The sequence below is a fragment of the Coturnix japonica genome, chromosome 6, assembly GCF_054131305.1.
Source record: "Coturnix japonica strain WE chromosome 6, WE-NBRP24, whole genome shotgun sequence".
Taxonomy (NCBI): Eukaryota; Metazoa; Chordata; class Aves; order Galliformes; family Phasianidae; genus Coturnix; species Coturnix japonica.
The window spans coordinates 16,791,970-16,812,628 of NC_140668.1; the positions used below are offsets into that span (position 1 = coordinate 16,791,970).

The following is a 20,659-nucleotide window of genomic DNA, read 5'->3' on the forward strand; positions in this document are numbered from 1 at the left end:
CAGCAGAGCTCAAGATTCTGAAGCTGAAGCCCGATGATGCTGGTGTGTACAAGTGCAAGGCAGGAATTGCAGAGACTGAAACCACGCTGACAGCTGAAGGTAAGAGCAGGGGGGGTGGTCTCTTACATGTCCTATTTCACCTCAGATTTCTTTTCTTGAGGTTGATTTCTGCCGTTCTCTCCTGCTAACTTTATAAATGTATAATCTTCACTGAGAATACTACACAAAGATCGTCTAGTCCAACCATTCTACCACATCCCAGTATGATTTATAGTAACAGTGGTAACAGTTCACCTTGTTTCCCCACAGCCCGCAATGTAGAAGTAACGAAGCACTTGCAGGATGTAGAAATTGAAGAAGAGAGCTCTGCTGTCTTCTCCTGCGAGCTGTCCCATGATGACGAGGACGTGGAATGGTTCCTGAATGGCAACCTCATTTACACCAACAATTACAAGGACATCAAGAACGTTGGCAATTGCTGCAAACTGACAATGAAGCAGGTTAAGCCTGAGGATGCTGGCACAGTGACAGTGAAGTCAGACAAGGTGTCAGAAAGCACGTGCCTGAAGGTGATAGGTGGGTCTGATCACACCCCTCCTGGATATAAGAGATGCTAAGGAGCCCCAGTTCATTCTATTGTGCAGCAGTCCTGCTTCTAAAGCTCACCTCTCTGGGGTGACAAGACATCAGGGGCTTTCTTCCAGTGGAAGGTTCCATTGCAGCAGATATCAAGGAAGGAGGATGGTTTTGGTGTCCTGCCATAGCATTCCATTGCTTTTTATCATCATTTTCCTTAACACAAGAAGAGTTACAAGAGCAATTTCTTTTACTGCTTCAGTGCCATGCAGTGTCAATGCTGTTGTCTCCAAGTATTTATGACTGCAGGGAGAGCTCATTCAGTGTGTGTTTTGCCTCTGGGATGACTAATGACCAGGCTGTGAGTAACCTGATCTAGCTGTGAATGTCCCTGTTTATTGCAGGGGAGCTGGGCTAGATGGCCTTTAAGGGTCTCTTCCAATTCTAAGGATACTATGATTCTAATCTGATCTCCCCAGCAATTAAGCTCTTTTACTCTATGCACTCCAGAGTTTGAAGGATTTCATTTTTCTCCTTTCTTTTGCATTTGGTGGAAGTTTTTTCCCCAGTATAAACATCTGATGTGTGAAATAGAAGATAGATAAAAGGAGTCAATAAAACAGGAAAATCAAAATTGTTCAGCAGCTCATCCTCTTAATCCTGAGGCCTGCTGTATGAGCTCTGCTGTACGTGAGGGCAATGCCGGCTCTCCAGCTTTAGAAGAGCTGCATCCCAATTACTTCATATGATATCAGTCCCACCCAAGGCAATGCAGGCTGTCCCTCCTGTTCCCTGTATTCTCCTACTGATTAGTTCAGAATTACATAAAGTGCATTCAGTCAACAGACATGAAACCGCTTTAGGTTCTATATTGGTGTCGTCAGTGCTGGTAAAGATTTATTTATCCCTCTTTAAAAATCTGAAAGCAACTGGAAATGTCTCAACTTCTGTATCACATTGTTCTGTTTTGCCCTTTTAATTGCAGAGAAGCCTGCTGTCTTCATGAAGTCCTTGGATGATGTTTTTGGTGAGGAGCGGGGTGTGATTAAATTGGAATGCGAAGTCTCTAAAGAGAAGGTCAAACCAGTGTGGAAGAAGGACGGTGTTGTGCTCACTTCTGGCAACAAGTATGAGCTGGTACAGTCTGGGAAGACCCTATGTCCCCTTATCCATGACTTCGAGAAGTCAGATTCAGGTTTCTATACCTGTGATATTGTCCGTGATGTTGCCAAATCAAAGGTCGGCATTCAGGGTAAGTACTGTGGAAAGTAAAGGAGTGCTGAAAGCACATTCAGTGTCTTACACCTATTCCCCCACGAGCCTTAATAGTTTCTACAATAGAAGTGTATTACTGCAATTTAGCACAGTGATGTCTGGAAAATTCCCATTGCTTTTGATGTAAATGTATCTCATTTTACCATGAAAATCACCAAACACATCAAGAATGTCCTGGAAATATTTCCTTTCTAAACATCCCTAAAATGGAGAAATGGTTTGAACACCAGTAGGGGTAGGATGGTAACAAATTAGCTAATAGAAACATTTAATTTCTTGTCATAGGCAAAACCCTTTTTCTCACGCAGCATCCTAGAGTTGTCCTCTCTGTTAGGTTGTTCCCTCTGTAGCTCATTGAATCTTCATTCTGCTCCATGGACTGAGCTGCTCTAATTGTAGTTCTTCCAGAGCAAAGACAAGAGATTCACGTCTCTTTTTTTTTTTATAGCTTTCTGGTAATTCTGAGTGGAGAATGTCTTAGAGAATACATCAGTAAGGAATGCAGCCATGTTCTGCAAATCCTGAGTTAAAACACCAGTACTGCTACTCATGTCAGTCACAAATGCCTTTTCTCCATATAAACCTCATACTAACCTATCTCTTACCTTCCAGAGCTGAATAGTGGCATTACCAAACGGCTGAAAAACACTGAAATCCAGGAGGGAGAAGATTGTACTTTTGAATGCATTCCGTCCCATGAAAGCATTGATGAGTTCAAGTGGACACTGAATGGAAGCAGAGTGGAAAGTGGTGGGCAATTTAAAGCTTCTAACGTGAGTCGGAAATATACTCTCCTTATCAAAAGTGTGACTCCTACTGACGCTGGGGAAGTCGTTTTTACTGCCCGTGGTCTAACCTCCAAAGCCTCTCTGTCTGTGAAAGGTAATGAGATGGGAGAGATTCTGGGGTCTGATTCCTTCAACTGTCTTCTGATAAGATTGTCATGAGAGCTAACTCATAATATGGTTAAAGTGAATAGCAACCTTCTACTTGAACCTCGAAGCACTGAGAATTTCTCTTAAAAATAAGTAAAAGGAGGAAACATTTTACACAAATGTGAGAACTACCCAAAGCACTGGGGTAGTGTTGGAAATGGGCATCTCACTACAGCTTGTTCCATTAACAGTAAATCAGGAATGCTCTGTTGAGTGAACTGTGGGAGCAAATATCCTCTAAGTATAAGCTGAAGGGATGGCCTTCACATCATCTAGCTGTACAACAAATTCCTATCTAGAACATGTGCATCTGAGAGCATCATCCGAGGCTCCCAGTGTGATGAGTGGAGAGAAGAAAGAGGCAGTTTTCAGACATGGTTCATCATCCTCAATTGGGTAGATTTAAGAGAGAATAAATGCTGCCTGGAATTCTATTGTCTGTACTTTGCAGATTACTGCTGGCTGTAGGATGGCGTCTGTTGCAAGTGCCTCTCTAACTTATCTCCAGCATGTAGATGCATGTATTTTGAGAGAGGCATCCTACCCTAACTGTATGTTACTCAAAAAGCAATGTTTTCTTCCAGGAAAACCTACTGAGGTTTCAAAACAGCTGGAGGATAAGACAGCAGCAGCAGGACAGGACATCAGCCTGAGCTGTGAGCTGTCAAAACCGGATTTGAACATCAGGTGGTACAAGGATGGCAAAGCAATCAGAAAAAGCCAGAAGTACAGCTTGCAGCAGGAGGGAAGTGGGCCATTCTGATCATCCATGACTCTACTGCCAAGGACAGTGGGGAGTACCCCTGTGAGACAGAGGACTCCATAACAAAAGCCAGGGTCACTGTGCAAGGTGAGTTGAAAAGCACACTGGGGATGGCATGTAGAGAAGTCGAGGTAAATATCTGCAGCCTGTGGGTGATGTTTTTCTCTTCTCTTTCCTTGAGCAGGATCAATTCTTAGTTTTCAGAAAATATGATGGATTAAAATCTTTTCCTTAAAATAATCTGGAAACCGAATGATTCTCCAGTGTGATGTGGATCTGGGCAGCCTGGTCTAGTGGTTGGTGGCCCCTTGACAGGGGGTTTAAAACTAGATGCTCTTTGAGGTCCTTTTCTTCTCAGGCCACTATATGATTCTGTGATCATTCTATGGTTCTATGATCTTGGTTGTTAGTGAGCCAAGAAAAGATGGCAATCTGAATTAGTCTATATTGAATATGTGTAATCAAAACTATATGCAGTTGATCAGATGAGATCCTACCAGCGCATGTATAATGGTATTGAACTTTCCAGATATCTACTGGAATTATCAAACCTATGTAAATGGGTGGACTCTGTGGTCTTCTTAGACTCTTTGCATCTCTATGTGATATTCTGAAATGAGGGCAAAGGAGATTCAAGACACCTCTGTATGCTTGGGACTTGTTGGGGTAACAAATCCCTTTGTCCTACACCCACATCCTTTTTTTTTTCCTTCCAGAAAAACCTAATTACTTTATCAAGGAACTTTCAGATGTGAAAATTGAAGAAAGTGGAAGTGCACTTTTTACATGTCAGAGCGAGAAAGCCGCATCCTTCGTCATATGGAGGAAAGGCATTGCTGAGCTCAGGCCTGGCAGGAAATACAAGAGGGCACAGAAAGGACGAGACCTGCAGCTGAGCATAAAAAATCTGGAGAAAAGTGACAGTGACGTGTACACCTGTGACATTGGTGATGCCCAGTCCAGAGCCAAGCTGGTTGTACAAGGTATGTGTGAGAGCCATATGACTGCGCATCCTGTTTCTCCACTACCAAGCCATTATCCTGGTAGAATTTGTACATTTATGGCAGGTCTTTGGGGCTGCAGCTGTCTGACCTGAATAGCGGTTCACAAGCCATGCACAGAGCAAGCTGCACGGAAAGGGAAAGAACTACCGACTAGAGCAGTGCTATTGAGAACTTTATGTATCATTTAAAAACCAAAAATGCTGTGAGGCTGGTGACCCAGAAATCAGTGTGAACTTTCTATCTCTGACCTTTCTGAGTTACAAATAGTCCTCCGGAGTTCTAGGCAAAAATTCCCTTATGCTGCATTCTGGGTAGTTGTCATGGTTTAAACAAAAATCTACCTGTGTCCGTGACAGGGGGGCCACAGGCAAGCGAGGTGCTAGAAGGAGCTGAACCTCTGTCCCAACTACTTCAGAAGCAGCCCAAACCCCCTCGTACACGGCTAAGATCTCCTTCTCAGTTGGAGTGTAGCACTCCTCAGACCCTTTATATGCTCGACTCCAAAGTCCCAGGGGTTGGCCTTGGGTTTCTCCTAAAGCTCTTTGCCACAAACTCCAAGTGGGACCTTTCTCTCCAGCAGCAGTGTAGAGGATGTTCTTTACATCCTGTCCCGTCCGTACTGACCCCAAGGCCACGGCACGGGCTATCTCTTGTTTTCTCTGCTCAAAAGCCTGCTGCTGCTCAGGACCCCATGAGAAATTATTCTTCTTCCGTGTTACCTGATAGAGGGGGCTCACTATGTGGCTGTAGTTTGGGACATGCATTCTCCAAAAGCCCACTACTCCCAGAAAAGATTGGGTCTCTGTCTTGTTGGTGGGAGGAGACATAGCAGTGATTTTTTCAATCACATCTGCTGGGATGTGTCGATGCCCATCTTGCCATTTTACACTTAAGAACTGGATTTCCTGGGCAGACCCCTTCACCTTGCTGCGCTTAATGGCAAAACCAGCTTGCAAAAGAATTAGGATTATCTGTTTTCTTTTCTTGAAAATCTCTGCTGCTGTATGGCCCCACACGACAATATCATCGATATACTGCAAGTGTTCGGGAGCAGTAAAATTATTCATGCTTTATATGATGATATGATGTGGAATACTGATAGCAAAATTACAAAATTATTAAACCATGACACCCTGGTATTTTTCTTTTTTTTTTTCTTAAATATTTTCCTTTTTTTTTCCTTAAATATTTTCCTTTTTACTATTTAAATGTTATGGGCACATCTTATAGAAACACAAGGCTGTTTACAAAGAAGTGCATGCTGTGTTGCTGTATGATGAGCAAGATACATCTATTCTTCATCTAGCAGGAATAGTTGCTGAGCCTTAAGAACAGTTTCAGAAAGCTTTGGGAATTTGGGCGTTTTCCTTGTTTCTGCAACACAAAATGAAAATTTACGCTGTATACAAAGAAAAGGGGAGTCCGAACTTGTACGTTAAATTTGAAGGAGATCAATCTGGGGTAATATTTAAAAAAAAAAAAAAAAAAAAAAAAGGGAGCGTGGTCATCAAATACTATAAAATATATTAGCTGTTACTAGAATGCCACTTATCTTCCCCCCATACGAATCACTGTCGTGTTGTATGTGAATTTGTGAGGTGGGTTTTGAAGCTGAAATTAAAAACTTCTTGTATGGCTGTCTTCATAGTGGCTATCCAGACTATCTGTAGAAATAACAGCTATTATGTAGTCAGCTATTCACCAGTTTTAACTGGTTATAAATTACGTTTCAGGGTGGAGAACATAGCATAGTGCCTGACACCTGTGTTGATCCTGAGGGCATTCTTGATTCTGTGCATTATGATGTCATGGATATTAAAGAGCAAGCTGAGGCAGCACATAGTTCCATTGTATCCCTGGAGGACCCAAAGGAAGATACTGGCTGGTTTGAAAAGCAGCTGGAGAAAACTAACTTTGAACTGATGGAGACCAAAGAAGAGCTAACAGAGAAAAACACCAAACTACTTAAAACTGAAGAAGAGCTGATGCAGAAGAACAGAGGTGAGTTATGCGATGTGAAAGGTAGAAGACAGAAACAGTTCATTAATCTAAAAGAGAAATAACCAGTTTGAGTAGGAATTAGAGGAGATGTTCTACCTTTGGAACCATAGCCTGTAGATAAGTGATAGTTTGTTCCTTGTGTATATTCAGGTTCAGCAATTCCACGGTTTTTGGTTATTTCTTTTCTTTTTTCCCCCCTCTCCTTTAAACTGCAACTAGCAGCTTTACGCTTTCATAAGTATGGGGTTAAATATATCTTATATATCTATATCTTGATTTTTACTTTTATATTGTAATCTCTACTCTTCTTTATGTCTTGTTGATGCAATGTTTTCGTTCCAAGAAATATAGAAAACTTTTGAATCACTCCCAATAAGTGAAGACCACATGCAAATTAATTAATCTGTTCAAAAGCTACCTAAACATTAGAATATCTGGAAAAACTGATTACTTAATAAACTATCTATTGGCTACTTATGTAATACAACCTTTTCTGTGTGTTACAGACTTTGAAATGCAGGTGATTAAATTGGATGAGTCTGATGAGCAACTTAAAGAAGCAACTGAGGTAACTTTATCAAGAAGATGTTGTGTAAAATTGTTTTAATACCAACTTGTGGTAGCTTAAAATGCTATTCCAGTAGGCTCCATTAATAGATTTCTTACCGAGCTTAGCTTAACTGAATTTGCCTTTAATGCATTGTGTAATTCAGCTACTTAACACTACATTAGAAACTGATGACTGAATTTTTTTTATTTTTTTTTCTAAGAAAATGAATGCACAAAATGAAAGGATTCGAGAGCTAATGGACATCGTGGTGCAGAAAGATGACATTATTACAGAGCTACAAGACTTAAAATCTCATTTAGAAGAAAAAGTAAAAGATTATGTGAGTTTTACACATCTCCATATCCTTATACAAAAAAAGGAAAACACTAATTCTATGCTTGTAATCAACACATTTTTGGAAAACTGATTTTCTGTATGTAGCTGGTACTCGCTTGAAATTGTAAACAATTCAAATTTATCTGAAGGTAGTTGTTGTTAACACAAACAACAAAAATATCAGTGTGTTCCACTAACTCCTGCCTCACACTCCTACATCAGAGGAAGAGCAACAGTAAAAGTATGCTGAGTAGAGTTGGAAGTACGAGTATGAATGGTCAGGATATCTCCACGTTCTATGCAGTCCATAAAACTTTATCCTGACTAATGTACTGCGAGCTACTGAATATGTGAAGACTAGCTTGATTAAGTATGTGTGCATACAACTTCTGGTGGTTTTTGTGCATTTTTTGATGTTTGGTAGCCTGAAGTAGCTCTGAAAACATTTATAGTTAATTCTGTCACTCAGATCTCTAACCTTGTAAGCTTAGCAACTTGACCCTCCTTAGTCTTTGACTGTCTGCATCACTGCAACTTAGTATTTCCATGGTATTAAAGCTGACTGTGATGAGTAGTCATGCCCTCACCTATTACTTCTTCCAAGAACAAGGCTCCAACTCTATCTGTGAGATTGTGTGGCCTGAACACTTCTGGGGCTTTTCTTTTCATAAGTTACTAAAGATGAATAATCAGTCCTTGGCAGTGCCAGCATGGCTTAACAATCGTCATCTTGTAAGTAAGGAAGCTTCACTTGTGGTCAAGGACACAATCTAAAATATGCGTGACAGAGCTGACTAAGCTTTAAGGTTGGATTATATCTGTCACGATGAAAGTGATTTTAGCAGCTTAGCAGAAGTGTGATGTGATGAACTTGTATGAGAGCTGACCATTTGCTCTTTGACCATGTTTGTAATTTTGTTGACTTCTTGGAAACAGGAAATTCTTTGATAAACTGGTAAACTCTTGATTGTGTGCAAGTCTTTTACTTTGTAACCTGCTAGGCTCTTGCTTTCCCTTGTATACTCTACCGAGTATTGCACTTGTCATTATCTGAAGGTGTACTTGTTCTGTCTGCTATTGAGATTTGTAACTGATGTCTATAGAGTCACCGGGTAAATATTTTAGCTGTATGGTTTTGTGTAAATATTTGCCTACAGAAGATTACTGAGACTTAAGTGCTCCTTTTGTTAAGCTTCAATGTAACTGATCTTATATCAATACAGGAAAAGACTACCTACCATTTAACTACCATTAAAGCAGAACCGGCAGAAGAGAACACTAATAAAGGAACTGAAAGCAGCCAATTTTCAGTGCTTTCAGTTAAAGCACTGAAACAAGATAAAACTGAGTTGGAAGTGGGAAGAAAGCGCAGTACTGATGAAGATAAGCCTACTGTGGAAGAGCCACCTCCAAAGAAAGGTACAGTTTCTTCCATCGTTGAACAGGGTGTCTTCCAAAACAATAAATTGCTTCCTATTCCGAATCGGAAGCAAAAGGCTGTGAAGCGCGTACCTTATGGTATAAGGAGAAAAGCCACTGTGTTAAACTGTAAATAGAAGTAACTGTTATGTAAATATCCCTTTTTCAGAAGGTCCTATGCTGTTCATTTTTGAATGCTTAAGAATAAAAGTTTTTTGCACTATTTTTTTCCTTTTTGCTGCTTTTTCCTCATCTGTTGATGCACTTGCAGATTTGGTAATAGTTTTAAAGCAGTTTCTTTAGGATTGTTTCAACTGCTGTTGCTGATTTTCTGAGTAGCATCAGCTGCTCAAGTGTTTTTTTTTGTTTGTTTGTTTTGTTTTTCCTGAAGCAACTATCAAAATTGTTGACGACCTGCTAATTGCTCGCTCATGGGTAATATTTGAGCAGAATGGTTTGGATAAGCTCTGATGCATTTAACTTCACTTCTGGGCACAGCTGAGCATCAGTGTTCCTAGAATTACGGAAGGCATATACAATGTAGAAGGGAAAATCTAAAACTTAGCTGTATTCCCTTCCTTTCTTGTATTCCTCTTGCAAAATATGTGCAAGGGAGAAAGTCAAGGCCTTCTTTGGATGAGATGCTGTTCTTGGATGATTTGTCCCTGCTGCCTTTATTTGGCATAAATATTGAATCCTAATGTGACCACTGAATGGCATCACATATAAGCATCTTACCAGAGACTGAGGGAGGGATGTGGACTCCTCCATACTCCAAATAGTAGTGGGTTTGTTATAATCATATGACCAAAGCTCTCATTTAAAAATTAATGACAGCAATGCTCCACATGGGAATTAAAATGGGTAGCTGATAGTCACAATGTCAGCATGAAGTTTTCTGTTAAGAAGTACTGAGTATTCAATCATGTTAAAATTTTCTTCTATTTGTGAGTATTAATAGCATCCAATTTAAAAAACCGCTTAATATATATTCTTTAGCTATGTTAAATATACACAGTAGAACAATGAGCACAGGTATGTTGTGCTGGTTCTTTTGTAGAATTAGTTATATAAGTAGCACAAGCAAAAGTGTTTTAGGAGATGCTAGGTTATCTCAGCTTCAAGTTCAGGGTATTTACACCATTCTCTGAGCTTTTAGGTCTTGTTCCCTATGCTCTGTAATAATGCTTTTTCCCTACTTCCTGTGTAAGGAGCTTCTAGACTGAACATTACACATCTTCTCCCTAGTCTTATTTATCTTGCTTTAGTGCTTGCTTGTTGTTTTCAGCATAAAGTGTTTAGATTACTTATAAATCATATTCCCCTCACTAGTGTTGCTGGGAGCAGCAATCAAACCCAAAACCTGGTTTGGGGTGGAATATGCCACTGCTGTTTCTTCAGTATGACTTTTAAATCAGTTGAGGGCTGTATATAAAACTGCTTAGATGAGTTAAGAGGCTGTTCCCATGCAGTACATGTGAATCTGTATGTAATGCAGGCTGCACGTGGGTGCTATAAAATTCTGCATTTCTGTAGTTGTAGTAATAAAAGGACTGTACAAGAATCACCATGGAATATATTGTTGTGGTGACCCAATCCCTAGTAAGTCTTGACTTATATTTATTTTTTTTAATACTTAAAGTATGCATATTATGGAATGGACATAACTGGATTCTAAAGCAATGATGAAATACAGCAGAAGTCGCTTTTGATAGAAAGAAAATGCATGTGATTTTAGCTAATTGCTCACCAGTTAAAGAAAAAAACAGCCCCAAGCTAATGGAATATTTATGGAAACTTGAATCTGCAAATTTGTACAACTTTATGAGTGAACTTTATATGCAAAAGAGTAAGTGTGAACAGAAGTAGGAATCCTCATATTTTGTTTAGAGATCAACTGAATAAGAGAGACAGATATCAACAGTTAAGTGATCAACTTGTCCAGGATTTTATCTTTCTTTTGAAAGTAAGAGGACTGTGAGTTGGAATGAAATTTCTTAGAGAACTGTTTATCTACCATTTAGATGTAGATGGAGTGATTCCTGGCTGCCTTATAGGGATTGCTGAAGCACGGAAGATAGAAAGAATATAGCTGTGAATTATCTATCTCGTTCCCATGTTTCTTAAATCTAATAAGATTTTCTACTGGTGTGGAGTGGAAGGTTTGAGTAGTGCCATGGTAAAAGTGATCTTACAGACTGAAAACCTTTTGCTGTTAATTCTGTATAGAAATCTGAGGCACCTGAATACGTGTTCAGAGGACTTGAATTCCTTCACTAGTATCAAATACTATGTGATGTGAGGGCATGGCTTGCATATTTGTGACAGTTTTTCACTTAGAAGTTGCTACTTGGTGTTGTGAACTGCTATGTAATAATGATTTTAATCAATCTGAGCTACATTCCTTTTCCCTTTTTTCTTTGTTTGTTTGTTTGTTTGTTTTACAGTAGTTGTAAATGAGAGAAAGAAAAAGAACACTGTAGAGCAAAGGACAATTGAACACATGAAACAAAAGTGCTCCGCGTACCGAAAGGAAGTACTAGCACTGAGGGAAAGAACTGAAATCTTGGAACATCATTTAACTGTGCTTGAAGAACAATGCAGAAGAGAAAAAAATAAAAAAGAAGATTTCAGTAAGCAGGTAACAAGCCTGCGTATTGAGCTTTCTTTTTCTGAAGAAACAGCTGATGTCCTCCGTGAACAAATTCTGCAGGGTCAAGCTGACTATCGGGAAATTGCTTCTGAACTGGATGAACAGAAATCTATAAATATGACACTTGAAAACAAAAATGCCCAACTAACTAACAACATAGAAGTTGCCAAAGAATATATAATTGATAAAGTGTCACAAGTAAAAGAAATGCGGACCAAATTAGATGAATTATACAAATGTCACTTAGAGTTTCACGCCATCGGTACTGACTTTGTCAGTGTAAAGGATTCCTCAGACTCTGAAAAAGATGAGCCAGGGACATCTCAAATTAGTTCTGCATGCATTCAGTCACAGACTTCTTCCATCTCAGATCTTGTGCAGGACCTCTCCTTTAACTATAGTCTTGAAAGGATTTGGGAAGTATGCAGAAGTATTGTTGATGTTTCCTCACAAAAAAGTCAGCACATCAAAGCACTGCTTCAAGACAATGAAAACCTAAAGGCAGGACTGAATAATGCTGAAAATCATAATCGTCAACTTGTAATGAAGCTATGTGAGATTACAACTCACACTAGTCAGGAAGATGATCTTGTGAATCAGTTACATGAGCAAATAGAGAAGAAAACTCAGGAGTTTGAAGAAAAGACTGCAGAAGATCAGAGAATGATTGCACAGTTTCAGGAGGAAGTTGCCAACTGTGAGGTAAAAATAAGAGAGCTTGAATATCGCCTGGAGGCTTCCAAGATAATGGAAGACAATGTGTCAAAACTCAATGAATTACTTAAAGAAAAAGAATCTATTATTGTTAATCTGGAGACAGTTACAGCAACTCTGCAGGAGAAGTCTGCTAATGCAGACAAAAAGGTTGAAGAGTTAAGTAGCAGAGAAGCAAATCTGATTCAAGAAGTTATGCAGCTTAAAAACAGCTTGGAGCAGATGAAACACTCTCTTTGGGAAAAGGAAAAGAGTGAAATGGAGAAAGTGCAACGTATAGAATCGTAAGTAACCACTGAGTTAAGTTAGAGCCCTTTGAGAAGGAAATAGAGTTAAAAATAGTTAATGGGAACATCCCTTCGACTTAATGCATCTGCATGCTTATCAATGGCCAAACTACTACTTTAGGATGCTTTGGTATGCTACTTGAGTTCCAAGGGAAAACAGGAGTGTGCAAGGAAATAAAGAATAATATGGGGATTGCTGGTGGTTTTGTTGTACATCCCTCAGAATAGCATCTGAATAATTTATTGCTTCAGCATCTGATTATGAGAAGCAAGCTGAAATTCAAAAGTAATTGTTTAAATCTTGTCACTGGTCTAGATAGATTTAAGAGTCTATTTACAAATAGAAACCAACAGGCAGGGCATGGATTAAGCTGTAATTGCTGTTTCCATGAGATGTGTAACAGTAATGTTCTTTGTCTCTTTATTTTTAACATAAGGCTAGAAAATATTCTTTCTGAGAGTTCTGCCCTTGTACTGAATTTGAAAAAAGATTTGCAGAGGAAAGAAGAAGAGTATGCAGATCTAAAAGACAAACATTCTGATGCCGAGAAACAAATTCAGCAAGTACAAAGCGAGGTTTGTAGTCAACTGAGATATTTTTTTCTGTAAGATTATGCTTGGCTTTCTGCTGTTAAAACTTCTCAAACTTTAACTATGAAGCTGGAAATTTCACACTAGTGTGGCTAGCAGCAAATCTTAGGTAAAGTTGCCATTGAAGCTCTAGAGGGGACCAGAAGTTAAAACATGGTTTCGCATAGATAATGAACAGAGGAAAGTAAAGTTGGTTGGTAGTCTGGAATAAGGTTTGTGAAGAGAATAGCTAATCTGCCTCTGGAGGGGACTTGTTATTATCTCTACGTTACTGGTGACTTGCCATTGGTATCCGTGGTAACTCCAAAGCCTAAAACCTAAGTCTTGTGAAAAAACGCTGATAACTGGGAAGAAGAATGCTATTTACTTGAAGAGAAATAGACTAATTTCCAGAGGCTCTTTAATATAAGCATGTATATTTTTTTCTTCAATTTCAGCTTCAGTGATGTTAATAGTTAAAATTTAATTATTAAACAAGTAGATATTTTAAAACCCATTTTGCAGGATCTTAGTCTGCAAGTTTATTGGGTGTGCTTGGGGTGGAAAATTGAAGCTTAAAAATGAATTCATGTCTTCCTTGGTAACCTTGCACTTGCTGTCGTTTTCCTACTCAGCACTTGTTTGTGAATTCCTCTTTATTTAACAAAGAAGTATTTGGCCAGGTTGGATTACAGAAGTCTTTTAATGAACCGTGAGCTGTGCTTACATTACAGGTGTCCACGATGCGTTCTGTGGAGGAATCCCTCAGGAACAGGATGGATGAACTTGAAAGGATTAATAACCAGTTTAAGGATGAGCTGGATTATAAAGACTATACTATCCAACAACTTAAACAGGTATTTTTCTTGCTCTTATTTTTTATTAAATGAATGATGCAGGTTTTCCAAGCAACAGGAAAAAGGTCAAAAAAAAAAAAATTGGAGCAAAATGAAAGTGGCCAACTGAAATTAGCGGTAGACCATGAAAGATATTCAAATAATTAGTCACTACAGAGCACTGGCAGATTGCTTTAAATACAATAATCTGCATAGTAAATACATATGTAATACATGCATGTAACCTGATCTTGTTGAGTGACATCACGATATGTTAATTGAAATGTCTTACCATAAACTCTTTTTATCAGCTTGAGTCCTTATTTATGCTATATGAAAACCTTATTAATTCTAGGCTGTCTTAAAGATTCTGCTTGTTTCTACTGTGTATGCTTTTCTTTCATCATGAAATATAGGAGCTGGAGGAAAAGGACCATAATATTCAAAAGTGGCGTGAGGAGAGAGATCAGTTAGTAGAAGCTTTGGAAGAACAGCTCAAAACTTTGGCTTCTAATGTCATACAAAAAGAGACAGAAATAGCAGAACTGAGACAATCTGCCTTAAAGGATTCAAGCAAGGTCAGCTCTCCTTTCCTCCTACCTGATTAGCTACCCATAAATTCTGTAAAACTCCTGTACCTGCTCTTTGTATTCTGGGTGTGGTTCTGTTCTTGAACACTGTCGTATTGACATCATGTGCAACTAACCAAAAAAAGCACCAGCTTTTATTTTTGTTCTTCAGAAACAGAATTTCTGTTAATTACTAAAATTTCAATTTTTTCAGTAGTTCAGATAAGCAGATGTCAGTTTGATGCTTATGATCCTACAATCATACTGGACATCTGTAGCTTTTTCTGATAATTCCCAGCATTTCCGGATCCCAAGCTAGGCTCAATACTCAGACAGTAGTTCTGTCTCAGGTTTCTTACTTTCTTTGCTTTCTCTGAGGTAGTATCTACAATGGCATGAAAAGACAGAAGGGGACGTGGAGAGAGATTAAGGGAAGCATCAAAAAGCAGAGGGGGGATGATCTCTGGAAGTTGCATTTCTTATTTCAACATCCAGCTTTTAATCAGGATAGCCAATCTAAGCCGTAGCATAGAATTTCAGAAGCTAAACAGAAGGCTAAATGAGTTGTGCTGTTTTGAGAATGTTTGGATTCACTTTCTCTGAGAAGAAAGATGTTCTCATAGCAAAACTTCCCCTATGAAGTATGATTATATGAGGTATGATTATATTTATAGAAAGTAAGTACTTAACATCTTGTTAACCCCTTTTTGTTCTTCTGTTTTCCTAGGAGATACTGGAGCTGGAATCATTTTTCTTAGCATATAGTCCTTTAACTACATATTCAGTGATGAGTACTTGTTGGTTCTTTTTGTCTTCCACTCAAACATGAGCTCTCATCTTCTCAAAAATATTTTATTTACTAGAACACCATCTCTCTGTGTACATTATGGAACTTTTCCATGCAGTTTTCCATGTATTCGTATGTGGATGCTGAAGATTAGGCAGAGGTTTAGCCTTTGGTGTTCTAACATAGCAGCTGTGAGCGTGCAGAGTATGGGGGGAATGGATGACAAAACGACCAGTGTTACAGATTTTGTCCCTAAATAATGTCTCGCTTTCTCTCTTTTGGAGGCAGAATACTGCCTGAGACTGTTAGTGAGACCCAGTAGGGTGTATCTGAAGATCACACAATGAATAGATGTTACTACCTTCCCACACTTGTGCTGTGTTTCAGCTTACGTGTTCATGTGGCGTCTGAGCTTGAGGTTTTACACTGTAACTTTAGAAACCTCGAGATATTTTGGAGGTCTAATGCATAGCCTAATCTTTACTCCTTTTAAATATTTACAGCCTAGGAAACAACAAAGCAAAACTAAAACTGGAGAAAGTATTCCATTAAGATGCAAAGCTGAAGACAATTATTTGTCACGTCGATGTACTAGGAGCCTCACTTCATTAAATGAATCTGAGGTTAGTATGAAACTTCAGATCTGAAAATGTTGTGATTGTATTGCTTTTGATAAGGAATGAGTAGGAAAAGATCTCATGTTCTCTAAACAATTCCCAAGTTTTAATTTATTTATCCCTTTCAAGGTGATCAGATCACCTGTTTTTATAGCCTTTGATAGGAATAAAAGCTGTTGAAACAATTGTGTGATGCATTTTTGTCAGGTGCTGTTGAAAACTCTCCTCATGTTAATGCTTATGAAGTGGCTCATGATTAGATAAGTTACTTGGAAAAAATTCATGGAGCCACTGAAACGGGCACAGCAAATTGAACTTATTTTCTTCCTCTGCAGGATTTCTGGATATTGTTTTGTTAGCAGATGATGTTAATCATTCCTATATAAGTTTTTAATTGCTAACTTTCATAAAATAGCAGTTACATATATTTTAAAAACAAAGTATTTATTAACCAACTTAATTCTTGGAAATACAGTGGGTGGTGATACTCCATTCAGATTCTTAGCAGAGCCTGATAAAGTGGCTCTGACTACTTTTTGTCTTTCTACAATCTTTGGTAACTTTTTGAGAGGAAGAAGACTCCCCTCAGGGGGTCGGAACAGTGTAAGTAGTAAAAGCTGCTAGTCTGTGTTTGGGACACTGGAGTTTGCTAGTTACTAGCAGCAGTAGAAGCAGCCATCTACCATTTTCCATGTCTACCATGTCCTCAGCAGCCTGTCTTCCATGTGTTCAACCAGCATCTGAACTCATTTTTGATATGCTAGCTGAATTCCTGCCATAGAGAAGGAGGAGTCCAGGTGATCTCAGTTCTGACTTTGTTGTTCCTGTTGAGAAAAACAGGATTGGGTGGATTGTGGACAGTAAGTGCTGCTGGGGAAATGCATACTGACATTTCTCTGTCACTTAGCTGTGCATTTGCTGCCATTTGACCATGAGCAGGTACATGATAGCCTTCAGCTTAAGTACGGTGTCATTGCTTGAATGTCTGTATTCTCTCCAGGGAAAAGATAGCAATGGAGTTCTTTAATGACTTGTACTGGGCTTGCACCTTGCCAGCTGGACCTTATTTATGTAAATAACATCTCTAGTGTAGAAGAGGAATGGCAAATTCCCTAAGATTAAGCTGGAAGTTAATCGAACACTTGAATCAAATGCTCCTGTTCCTGCCCAGTTCTGACGCAGCAGAGTTGAGATGAAGAAAATCGTGTCAGTTCTACCACCATTCTCTATTAAAAAAAAGTGTAGTTGTCTGTGCCCTTGAGAAAAAATGACTTGTAAAGTATCAGGCTCAGTTTAACATGGAGAACTTTTTTTGTGATCATAGATTGGAAATAATTTTAAATGTAACAAGTTCTAGGAAAGAGGGGTAAAACTCTGCTGAAACTGAAATAGACTCCTTCTGTTACAAGTGTTCTTACAGCAGGAAAATCGAATGCTTACATATCCTTTTCCAGATGCTTTATAGCTTTTTAATCTCATGGCTACCTTAACACTTGCACTTAAAATTCTTCTGTGCTATCAGGAGCATTTGGAAACTGTCCTCGACTCTTCTGGAGTGTCCGCAGAAAATGGCAAAACTAGTCGGTTCCCAAAACCGGAGCTGGAAATCCCACTGACACTTCTGCAACCTGATAAGACGGAGATAAAGCAGCACGGCAGCATGATACCTTTAGGAGTGAAAATGCCTAAGGCAAAAAAGAAAAGAAGTGATGACATGGATGAGGTATGACCTAGACCCAACAGAAAACAAAATAATAAAAAAAAAAATATGCATGGCAGTTATTAAAAACAGATGTTCACATGTGATAGCAGTATCCTTGGCATGGTCAGAGTATGAGTAGTAGATTTTTCCCATCTGTTGTTTCACATGTTCACATCTCTGTTGAACAGAAATCCGGAAAAGACTACTTCCTGAGAAAGCGAGTACATGCTTCAAGACTGACTAAAAAGAAGGATGAAACACTGCAAAAAGTTGGAGATTTTATTCAAAGCTCTCCTTCTATTATACACTCTAAAGGTTGGTGTAGAATAAGTTTTATTCCATGTTTTCTAGACATTGTAGAATGGCTTGTTTCTGCTGTAGGCTATTAATGTATGTGTTCTTAGACTTGTCTGCCATGTTAAGTTGTCCTTTGATTTATGAAGTAAATGCATTTATTCGTCTCTTCAGAGATTCATTATTACATTTGTGAAAACCTACAAGTATACAGAAAAAGTTGGTTCTGTCTTGTGCTTCTGTCAGCACGAAAGTTAGGCCTGTTGTTTAACTCCTGCTGAAGTTTCTGACTTCCAGCGACTTCTGAGCCATGATTGTCTTTCATACTCCATTTTAATGCGTGCTTTAAGCTGCCGTACCTGAACCTATAAACAGTTTCAGCTATAGAAGCAATAAAGAACCTCGATGAACAAATACAATTTCTGAGTATTTTCACTTAAATTTTACGTGTCATTTATAAACCAAGTTTGTTACGAAGCTTTTTTTGCATTCATTGATTTAAAGACTCACAAAACCAGTAAGTTGATTGGTTTATGTATCAAAACAAATTTATTCTAGCCAAGAAGCTGATGTCAGCAGTAAGTTCTCCTAAATCAAACGAACCTGAAAGTCTCGAAGAAGGAGAGACCAAGCCAAAACGATCCAAAAGGAAGCTGTATTCAACTGTCGTTTCTGGCCCTCTAGATATACCTGCTTCTTCGGTAAGCGATTATACTGTAGTCTTGGCTTAAAATAAACTACTAAGGAGTCCAAACAGCCTGGAGGTTTCATCTATTTGCAGGGGGACGTTGAAAGTACTGAGGTATTTCTTTATTCTACCAAGTCATTCTTGTTGGTCTTCCCGCTGTTCTGTTTTATTTTGTCCTCAAAGATCTCTGTGTTTGGCTGGCTTACAGTTTACTAAGTAGGTGATGTAGCAATCACGGAGATGTCATCTAATTTGGAATCATAGATAATTTCAGTGTGTCGGTGTGGGATTATTCTATTACACGCTTTTCTAGAGCACAACTTAGACAGCTTTTTAGGTATGCTTAAACTATGATCTCCTGTCTAAGCCAACTTGCAAAGGATCTGATGTGCCAGTTTCATGACTCTGTCGGCAGCTATTGTGCTAAGAACATTCTTGCTCTGTTGGAACTGCATCTTTTAATTATATTAGAGTCCTTTTTCTGTTCAGCATAGTGATCATTTGCCCATACTGTAATATCCCTCTGAATTTTTTGATGATTTGACGAATGATAGGGGCAGAAACCAAAATGTTATTTTTTTTGTTAGAGGATGAAGAAGATGAGACAATTCCTTCTCTCACTGTAGTTCTGAGAACATGGAACTGAACCGAGAACTGAAATTCTGGGCAAGTCATAGCTACAGGGATTGAGGCTAAAAATGTTTTCTGAACGCTTCATGTTTCACAAAACAAGTATTATAATACTCTTTTGAAAACAAGTATTTCAAAATGAAAGCTGCCTTCAGGCTTTCCTCAGACGTGTGTGCTTTTTTAAGATAAACAGGATTTTGTACATTCTCCATATTTGTTCCTTGTGATTAAGCTGCATTAAAATGATCTCGGTATCCCATAGTTTTCTGAATAAAATATAATAAGCAAATGCCATTCTGAAATCCATTTAGGGGAAGAAATATGTTTGCGTGTGTCAAGAAGAGCTTGTCAGTCTTGTGTGAAAACATGAGTAACTTTTGAAATGTTTTCTTCAGGAATCTGAGGAACAAAAGAAGGAAAGTGATCATCTGATCATCAAGCGACGGCTGAGATCCAGAACAGCTAAAAAACCTTGAAGAAGCGTGTTTGTTCCCCTTTCTCAGGACATACTTTTATCATATTATTAAAACTGGTTGTTAATAAACAGTAACAGTTACTCCGTTGTGTTCTTAAATTTGTATATAGGTGTTTGTTGCAGAACGGCGGGAGAAAAGCAGACGACCACACCTGTCATTGACATATGATCAGCGAATCTCATTTATTCCTTGCCTGCATGTACCTTTATAATACGGATAATTAGCTCATACATATTGCAAAAGTGGAGCTCATCATTGGTTCCCAATAACATACTATCCCCGAGTATCTTAACAGCTTGTTGTTATCAACTGAAAGCTACTCCCTTGCTGAGTTCCCAGAACCATGGCTAGTTTCTCACCATCCCAGGGCATCCTGTTGTTCTTGCTCTCCTTGCAGGTGTTATGGCTGCTTGCTTAGCTGCACCATGATTACAACCCTTCTCAGCTAACTAGCTGTAAAAAACACTCTCAGGAGAAAGGATAAAGCAACACTAAAAGAGAAAAGCAGCAGTGAAAGGGAAAAGCAAGACTAAAAGGGAAAAGCAGCAGTGAAAGGGAAAAGCGGCAGTGAAAGGGAAAAGCGGCAGTGAATGGGAAAAGCAGCAGTGAAAGGGAAAAGCAAGACTAAAAGACAACAGGGAAGTGAAGGTGACTCTTGTGCAGATGTCATGGTTTTGTAATTTTCATTAAAAACCAGTGAAGACTAATGTGGCCTCATAGCGCTCAATGGAGTCCCAGGGGAGATAGTGGGAATGAATAGGGGTTCACATCTGTATGCCCCGAGGCTGGTGCTCGCCTCTCTGACTGTGGCTTTAGGCTCCAGAGTTGATGTTGGCTTCCCTTACTGTGGCTTTATGGCCCAGGGCCAGTGCCGGCCTCATGGGCTGGGGCTTCTGCCAGCTGGATACAGCTGCTGGCTGAACTGGCCAGGATGGAGCCTTCCCTGTGCAGCCTCCCATGTGCATATCCACCCCAAG

General features: G+C 39.1%; 3 protein-coding genes across 3 annotated transcripts; all 3 read left to right on the forward strand.

Annotated features, from left to right (window-relative positions):
* The first annotated feature begins 232 nt into the window (after nt 1-232).
* LOC146760382 (obscurin-like) lies at nt 233-3,630 on the forward strand. The gene is made up of 4 exons (XM_085551544.1): nt 233-576; nt 1,562-1,828; nt 2,464-2,733; nt 3,371-3,630. The coding sequence occupies exons 1-4, from the start codon at nt 264-266 to the stop codon at nt 3,547-3,549; spliced, it is 1,029 nt and encodes a 342-aa protein (XP_085407670.1). The 5' UTR covers nt 233-263; the 3' UTR covers nt 3,550-3,630.
* A 5,039-nt stretch (nt 3,631-8,669) lies between these two features.
* Nucleotides 8,670-13,122, forward strand: LOC146760383 (kinesin-like protein KIF20B). Its single transcript, XM_085551422.1, has 3 exons — nt 8,670-8,859; nt 11,307-12,510; nt 12,951-13,122. Exons 2-3 carry the CDS (start codon nt 11,363-11,365, stop codon nt 13,120-13,122), a joined length of 1,320 nt encoding a protein of 439 aa, XP_085407548.1. The 5' UTR covers nt 8,670-8,859; nt 11,307-11,362.
* Nucleotides 13,123-13,817: 695 nt separating this feature from the next.
* LOC146760384 (kinesin-like protein KIF20B) lies at nt 13,818-19,762 on the forward strand. Its single transcript, XM_085551545.1, has 6 exons — nt 13,818-13,940; nt 14,336-15,898; nt 17,415-17,615; nt 17,783-17,909; nt 18,447-18,589; nt 19,602-19,762. Exons 2-6 carry the CDS (start codon nt 15,674-15,676, stop codon nt 19,680-19,682), a joined length of 777 nt encoding a protein of 258 aa, XP_085407671.1. The 5' UTR covers nt 13,818-13,940; nt 14,336-15,673; the 3' UTR covers nt 19,683-19,762.
* The last annotated feature ends 897 nt before the right edge of the window (nt 19,763-20,659 follow it).

Coding starts and splice junctions, on each gene's coding strand:
- LOC146760382 (XM_085551544.1), top strand. CDS start 264: ATGATTTATAGTAACAGTGGTAACAGTTCACCTTGTTTCCCCACAGCC. Junction 577..1,561: donor CACGTGCCTGAAGGTGATAG/GTGGGTCTGATC, acceptor TTTTAATTGCAG/AGAAGCCTGCTGTCTTCATG. Junction 1,829..2,463: donor ATCAAAGGTCGGCATTCAGG/GTAAGTACTGTG, acceptor CTTACCTTCCAG/AGCTGAATAGTGGCATTACC.
- LOC146760383 (XM_085551422.1), top strand. CDS start 11,363: ATGAAACAAAAGTGCTCCGCGTACCGAAAGGAAGTACTAGCACTGAGG. Junction 12,511..12,950: donor AAAGTGCAACGTATAGAATC/GTAAGTAACCAC, acceptor TTTTAACATAAG/GCTAGAAAATATTCTTTCTG.
- LOC146760384 (XM_085551545.1), top strand. CDS start 15,674: ATGTGGCGTCTGAGCTTGAGGTTTTACACTGTAACTTTAGAAACCTCG. Junction 15,899..17,414: donor CTTCATTAAATGAATCTGAG/GTTAGTATGAAA, acceptor CTGTGCTATCAG/GAGCATTTGGAAACTGTCCT. Junction 17,616..17,782: donor GAAGTGATGACATGGATGAG/GTATGACCTAGA, acceptor TCTGTTGAACAG/AAATCCGGAAAAGACTACTT.